The sequence below is a fragment of the Nothobranchius furzeri genome, chromosome 13 (assembly GCF_043380555.1).
Source record: "Nothobranchius furzeri strain GRZ-AD chromosome 13, NfurGRZ-RIMD1, whole genome shotgun sequence".
NCBI classification, from domain to species: Eukaryota; Metazoa; Chordata; class Actinopteri; order Cyprinodontiformes; family Nothobranchiidae; genus Nothobranchius; species Nothobranchius furzeri.
The window spans coordinates 22,874,723-22,881,685 of NC_091753.1; the positions used below are offsets into that span (position 1 = coordinate 22,874,723).

The following is a 6,963-nucleotide window of genomic DNA, read 5'->3' on the forward strand; positions in this document are numbered from 1 at the left end:
GCAACACTTTTCCCAGTAAGAGATAAACTCTCCATTGGCTGTTGGTCAGCTATAGGGATGGAGCCAAATGCATCCATGAATGATGCTGATGTTAATTAATCAGGTAACGTAGAGGAACTGAAAGGTGGAACTGTGTCGCGCAGAACCACCAGGACGGTTTATGGACAACACATAACAGATATGAGGACGACAGGTTCTAATCCTGAAGCATACAAGTGGTTCGGCTTTAGCTTGGACTCAAAACGTATCTGCACTATAATTAACATAATTATTAAAATGGTCATTAAATGATTGAAACAGCTGCTTAAGGCTCCTTCAGACTGAAAGAAATGTATTTATTTATATCTTTTGTTTTTCCCTGGGGTATTTTTATATGCAGAGATTTTCTGAAATAAAATTTTTGGGACTTTTCGCTGTTTCTGAATAAATGTTCACTTCAAGTCCACAAACATCATTTTATTATGAAAGCAATCAACTGAAACTTTCTTTGTACTTTATTAGTAAAATGTTACAGGGAATAATAATCCTCATTAAAAATGTGCGTTCAATGTAACAAGTAATCACACAGAGGGGAATGGAGTAGAGAAGCATGGATGGTAGTTTCATAATCCCATCACAATCCAATCACATGGAGTTATAAGACCTACTCACCCTACAGATCACAATTTCTAACCACATCAAGTGCTGCTAGACTTATCGTCCTCATCATGGAGATATCCGGCATCTCGCCCATCAAGGCCATGTTCTCCAGGGTGAGAATGCACCAAGCTTTGTGAATCACTACCTTAAACCAACAACAAGGTTCTGATAAAAGCAAGCTAAGGTCCCCCTAGCTGTAAATAATGCAATCGCTTACACAGGCTGTCACTTCTGCTTTTGTAAGGTGTTGCAGTCAAGACAAGACTCCGTTTTAAGGCAGTCCTGGGTGAATGTGTAACAGTATCTCCTAACCCAGAAGCTGGACTGACAGGGAGTGCAACCCCAGGCAGGGTCCTTCCTGGTTCTGATCACTTACATAAGTCCATCAGCTGCACAGAAAAACAAAGCAGCTCTACAATTTTATCCAGATGTGGAGGTGCTTTATAAACGCACTCATGAGGTGAAATCAGCTGCTGCTGCAGACCTGTTCAGACCCCGTTTGTTTACAACCGGTCTTCGGTTCCTCACAGTAAAGCATTTACGATGGATCGATTACACGAAAGAGATTTTCTTCCAAAGCCCGGGTCGCTAGCCAAAAGCATGTAGCACATCAACACTAGAAGCCAAACACCCGAACACAGCCGAAGGCCAACGCGGAGGACGGGTTTGAGTCCTGAACTTAACCAAATGATGTCTTACAGTTAGCCTGTTGGCAGCTACAGCATCTGCCGGTGCTCAGTAGCAGCTAGCTGGGGCGGTGAGGCTGGTTAGCGAACACCAACGCTTTCCTACAATAACAAGCCCTGCCAAGCCCAGTTCAAAAACTGGCCGATTTAACTTGACCTTGCCTTTAACTATAAACAGACGCATCACTAAACAACCGCTAATACAATGTCTAAATCAAATCAAAAAACAATAAAATTCAGGGAAAATATAATTTAATTAAAAAAATTAAAGAGTATATAAAGGCCTAAGCAATGATTTGTACTGTAGCTCAACGCTGTGAATTTGGGGGGGAAATGACTGCGGTAAACACAGCGTTAGCCAACAACAAACCTTTCAAATGGTAAATATACAGCCAGTTTTTAGTATTGCATCTAAGCCGATTAGAACAACTTGTCATATTGTATTTGTTACAATTATGTATTCATGTTTAGCAAACACCAATACGATAAAACAAGCAAGTCATGTAAATATAACAGATTTTACCAGGAGGTCTGGGTTAGCCCAAGCCAGCTAAGCTAACAGAACTACAGCGGATTTGGCCCTTTGCTTTCTTTTGGCTTACCTCTCCTGACAGCCTCGTCATACGACAGGAATCCGATCCTCGACTCCTTGGCCCCCATGTTCCCTTCATTTCATTGTAAATTGAGGAATAAGGCGTTCCAACCCAAGTGGCTCACAAGTGCCTGTTGCCGTCTCTGTTAAACGGCTTTATGACGGTGTGTCTGCGGTGAACGGGTGAATGTTTTTTGCGTCGTCTCCGTTGTGTCACATGATTCGACTCTACAAGTCAGTTGATCAGAGCTCAGCTAAAGTTTATAAACAAAACAGAAAAGATGGCCAACAACGCTTTAAATTTGCTCATGTAACCCGGTGAAGTGTTTTCTTTTCTTTTAAATGCTATCAAATATCCTGTTTGTCGATGCGCAGGTGGAACTGTCAACGTGTGGACGTTTTTAGCTACCAGTGCTAGCAGCGCCATCTTGTGGCATATTTATAGCAGTACATGCCAGCGCCCACATCACAGCGACATCTAGCGGCGAGGTAGAAACCTGACAGAAACCAGCTTAAGGAAGCATTTCGAACTCCTTGTGATTTGGTGCGTATTTACGATTCTGTTAAAATGTTTGAATATCTAAACATATAGTATTATTATGCTATTTACCCCACTGGCTCAGCGGAGCTTACTTTGGTAGCTAGTGGGTCGAATTTAAAGCAGGTTGCATCATCCAGGTGTGTCAGTCAAGATGAGGCTTCGCTCCGGAGGTGGACGCAAAGTTATGCTGTTTTGGCCGAATATAGTTGGTGAGAATTTTTTTTTAAATACAAATATTGTGTTTTTGTATTATCTATCAAGTTCAGATCCTGGAAACTTCAGACTACGACTGCTATACAGGAGCAGCTGTTAAACTCTGCCTTGAAACTAAACAATAATAAAGTGCTTCACACCTGGGGTCAAGGACAGCTCTAGGACAGGTCCTGAATCTGTCAGCTGACTGATTAGTTTCCCAGGTAACTGTTTTGATGGGTGCTCTCTGTTTCTTTCAGGATACATCAGGATTAGCCTTGTGTTTGCTGCCTGGGCTGCTCATCAGTCTCCAGCTGCGTTTGTTCCTCTGTACACACTGGCCTCAGTCCTGGACGGTATGAGTCTAGAACCAGGGTCTGGGGAAGATCATCGGTCACTATTAGAAGCTTAGACCAAAGTCTGGAGTAGATCATAGCGTGGGTCCCTGTTAGGAGCCAATACCGGGTCTGGAGTAGATCATTGGTCCTTGTTAGGAGTGTAGATGTTTTGAGTACCATGTTTAATATAGAACTATTATAACTAGCTTTTGTCCCCTTACCTGGATCACCATCTGCTTTCTTCGTAGACATTGTTGCTTTGCTCCTAGAGAACATCCACCTGGGTGGTTCTGAAGCCTCACCCGTGTTGTCCTCTGTGCAGGAGTAGATGGCTGGCTGGCGAGGAAGCTGGGCCAGACCTCCAGGTTTGGGGCTTGGCTGGACGTGTTGGTGGACAACCTCAGCAGAAGCATGCTGTGGAGTCTGCTGTTTCAGGTCTGCAGACACTCAGAAACTTCTGGAGCACACATGTAATGATGATCATTTAATGTATTTAGACCATGAAAAAGAATCTTTTAAATGTCCTCTATCCATCCATCCATCCATCCATTTTTATCCGCTTATCCGAAGTCGGGTCTTTGGGGCAGTAGCCTATTCAGAGAGGCCCAGACTTCCCTCTCCCCAGCCACTTGGACCAGCTCCTCCGGGGGATCCCAAGGCGTTCCCTGGCCAGATGAGAGACATAGTCCCTCCAACGTGTCTTGGGTCTACCTTTAGGCCTCATCCCAGTTGGAAGTGCCCGGAAAATCTCACCAGGGAGGCGTCCAGGAGGCATCCTGACCAGATTTAAATGTGGCGAGCTAAATCATCATGTTACCAATAATTCATAGTTTTACTTGGTTATTCTGGCAGAATTCTTATCAAATTCCAGCCAGAAGGAATCCAGTTGGAATCTCCCAAACCCATTCCTAGCCTTAATCAGTTTCTGCTGAAAGTAACAGCAGATTTTTGTGTAAATAACAAAATTATGTTAACAGTGATGTAAACAAAATTTTTTTGCTCTTAGCTGATTTAAAACAGGAAACAATTTGTACCTGGTGGTTGAGATGCACAGATTTTGTGGGCCAATACCGATTCCTGATTCTTGCACAGCGCTGACCAATTTTCTTTAAAGAACTAGAGTTTACAAGCTACTTTCCTGTTCATGGTTAACTTAAAAATTAGGATTCAGGGAGTGAAAACATGGAATGTCTGTTATCGGTAGTGTGGGTAAGGGTTCAGTAGTTTAGAGTGGTGCGTTCACAGACCAAACAAATCCCATTTTTTTAGTTTCAGATGAGCCAGTCTCTCATTATGCTGAATATTGGCCAATTCCAGGCAACTGGTGTTTAATCTGACCCCGCTGAGGCTGCTGGCTCAGGACTGTGCTGTTTCTCCAGTCTGGCTCTGGTCACAGATCTACCACAGGTAAGATGCTACCTGTTCACATCTCTTTCCATCCTTTGTGTTTCAGTGGGGCTGGCTGGTGTCGACGCTGGAGTGGTGTGTGTTTGTGTGTAACCACAGCACCAGGGGACCGGACTGGAAGAGCAGCTTCAGCAGCAGTCCTCGCCTCATACGGGCCATCATGGCAAACGGTAACCAGTTTGTTATTGGGACATAGCTGGCGATCTGGTTCAGTCTGGTTCTACATCTCTGTGCTGCAGGGCTGTGGACTCCTCTGGGTGTGTGGGTGGTGAGTGGGCTGCACGGCCTCCCTCTGTGGCTTTACCTGCATCAGAATGATCTGCTGTCTGACTGGTTGGGCCTGCAGCCTTGGGTCCAGTCTGTGGGGACAGTGGTTCTGGCTGCGGGGCGTGTGATGGCGCTGTCAGCAGAGGTACTGGAGCAGCAGCCAACCAATCAGTACTTAGTACAAGAAAATCAACTAGAGACAGTTACATTTAACACATTAACATTTTAAACAAGGAACAGCAGCAACCTTAATGTGAAATATGAGACCTGACTGCTTAATTAGTGAACAGAACACTTGTTTCTTTGCAGATGTGGTGCATCTGGACACACATCCATTACCTGACCAGCGATGAGACGGAGGACAAAAAACTGACAACATGATCAGTTTGGATTTTGGACACTTTGTGGGACCTGTCATCCCCTCCTGTGTTGTTGTGGAACAGACGTGAAAAGCAGCCAGGCAGAGGAGATCAAAGCTCCGACGGGAAAGTCTGCCGATCCTTTAGCATCCACCTGCTGACCGGCAGGCTAACATCGGCTATCTGGTCCCAGAGCCTAGAAACAGCAGCCCAGGCTGGTTCTGGAACAGAAGTTAGTGAAAAGCTGACCTGACTTGACTGATCTGGGCCAAAAACAGTTTATATCAATATGAATAAAAAGACATGATCTCTACTACCTGCAAAATCTTCTCACCCATACTTAAATATGATGTTAGAGTGGAACTCTGGAACACTTGAACTATGACGCAGATTTTAACGAGTGAGCCTGAAACTAGAGTGAATACTCACAGGGAGAAGAAATGTAGTCGGTGATAAAACATTTTAATGTTTTTGCAGCAACAGAACAACACTGAAAACATCCCATAGCATTTAGCGCCTTAACAAGAAGCTTCTAAAGAGGTCACAGTTTTCCTCCGCCTCCATTTCACCTCATCACCATGACAACCAGTCTGTGTTACAGGAAAAGCACAGTTTGGTTTTTATTTAGGAACAAGCAGCAGGTCTGTCTGATGCTTCACCTTCATGCACTGCTGGGGGGTTCTGGTGTGAGGGGTTCCAGACCTCACCAGAAGATTTTACTTAATGCGTCGTTAACATTTTCCTTAAATTTGTTTTCTTTACACCTCAGAGAACAGACAAGCCTCACTTACTGAGCCAAAACAGTTTGACCACCAGAGGGCAATAAAAAGCTGCAAAAGGCCAATGTCCTCTTTCAGTCACAGTTCTTAGCCAGATGTGTCCTTGCATCTGTTTGTTGTACAGACTAGTAATGACTTGTATGTAAAACTCGACCTATAAACGTGGCCTACAGTGGCACGTAAACAGCTGAGGTTTGTGAAGAGTCTCGTTATTTGAGGGAATCCATCTTTACCGAGGTGAGTCTTTACTGTGAAACGAAGTTTAAATAAGACATGCAGTGGACTGGTTTGAGGGTTTTGTTAGTTTTCTACTGGTCTAACATGACACGTCAGCAGCCCCGACGGACAAACGAGACTAGACGGAAGCAGTTTGGAGTTGTGGTCCAATGGGTTGCTCTGATGAGAGTTCTGACAGGAGATGAAAGGCAATTTGCACACACACACACACACACACACACACACACACACACACACACACACACACACACACACACACACACACACACACACACACACACACACACACACACACACACACACACACACACACACACCTCATAGTGCCCTAAAAGGTATCAAGCACTTAAGGGTATGGCTCCATTTAGACCAATAACTGCAGGCTGGTGTAAGGCTGGTGGTCCTCAGAGGAGCATGGGCACCCAGAGATCTCTACACACACAATCTCACTCACACGCGTGCACGCACACACACCTCAGACAAACCAGATGATGGATCTGATCAGACATGGAGGACAACCCTCTCTGCTTCCTGTACAGGTCCCTTGTCAACATTGCTTTTGGGTTCATGGATCACTCAAAGCACAAACAATGGGCTACATAATCATACACTTCTGCATATAAATTGTTGAAATTTTAATTAAGCTATGTCAGTATTAAAATGGAAAAACACACAAAAAAAAAACCCGAAAAAAACTCCGCAACATTGAACTGAAAAACCAGACCTCTGGAATCTGCGGTGTATAATTCCCAAGGGGTTGACATTCCACTGTTGGTCATTTCACTCCACCAAGCACTTCAAAGCAAGAGTTTAATATCCAAGAGTCCAAAAAATACACAAGAAGCCTTCAAATTAAACTTAATGTACAATCTGCTATATTACGTCACAGTAGGTGTGAAAACATCCAGCTGTGATGTTTGTTGGCT

At 44.2% G+C, this 6,963-nt stretch overlaps 2 protein-coding genes across 5 annotated transcripts in view; one reads left to right on the forward strand and one right to left on the reverse strand.

Annotated features, from left to right (window-relative positions):
* Positions 1 to 2,134, reverse strand: part of usp32 (ubiquitin specific peptidase 32) — a 60,681-nt gene extending 58,547 nt beyond the window's left edge. For all 4 annotated transcript variants that reach the window (XM_054743431.2, XM_054743430.2, XM_054743429.2 and 1 more), the window contains exon 1: positions 1,928 to 2,134. In XM_054743431.2, the coding sequence (XP_054599406.1) occupies positions 1,928 to 1,985 (58 nt within the window). In that variant the 5' untranslated portion in view covers positions 1,986 to 2,134. The remainder of the gene's footprint in view (positions 1 to 1,927) is intronic.
* A 240-nt stretch (positions 2,135 to 2,374) lies between these two features.
* si:ch1073-145m9.1 (uncharacterized) lies at positions 2,375 to 5,175 on the forward strand. The gene is made up of 7 exons (XM_015952060.3): positions 2,375 to 2,461; positions 2,596 to 2,667; positions 2,911 to 3,006; positions 3,311 to 3,423; positions 4,442 to 4,565; positions 4,635 to 4,807; positions 4,972 to 5,175. The coding sequence occupies exons 2-7, from the start codon at positions 2,610 to 2,612 to the stop codon at positions 5,041 to 5,043; spliced, it is 636 nt and encodes a 211-aa protein (XP_015807546.1). The 5' UTR covers positions 2,375 to 2,461; positions 2,596 to 2,609; the 3' UTR covers positions 5,044 to 5,175.
* The last annotated feature ends 1,788 nt before the right edge of the window (positions 5,176 to 6,963 follow it).

Coding starts and splice junctions, on each gene's coding strand:
- si:ch1073-145m9.1 (XM_015952060.3), top strand. CDS start 2,610: ATGAGGCTTCGCTCCGGAGGTGGACGCAAAGTTATGCTGTTTTGGCCG. Junction 2,668..2,910: donor GTTTTGGCCGAATATAGTTG/GTGAGAATTTTT, acceptor TGTTTCTTTCAG/GATACATCAGGATTAGCCTT. Junction 3,007..3,310: donor ACTGGCCTCAGTCCTGGACG/GTATGAGTCTAG, acceptor TCCTCTGTGCAG/GAGTAGATGGCTGGCTGGCG.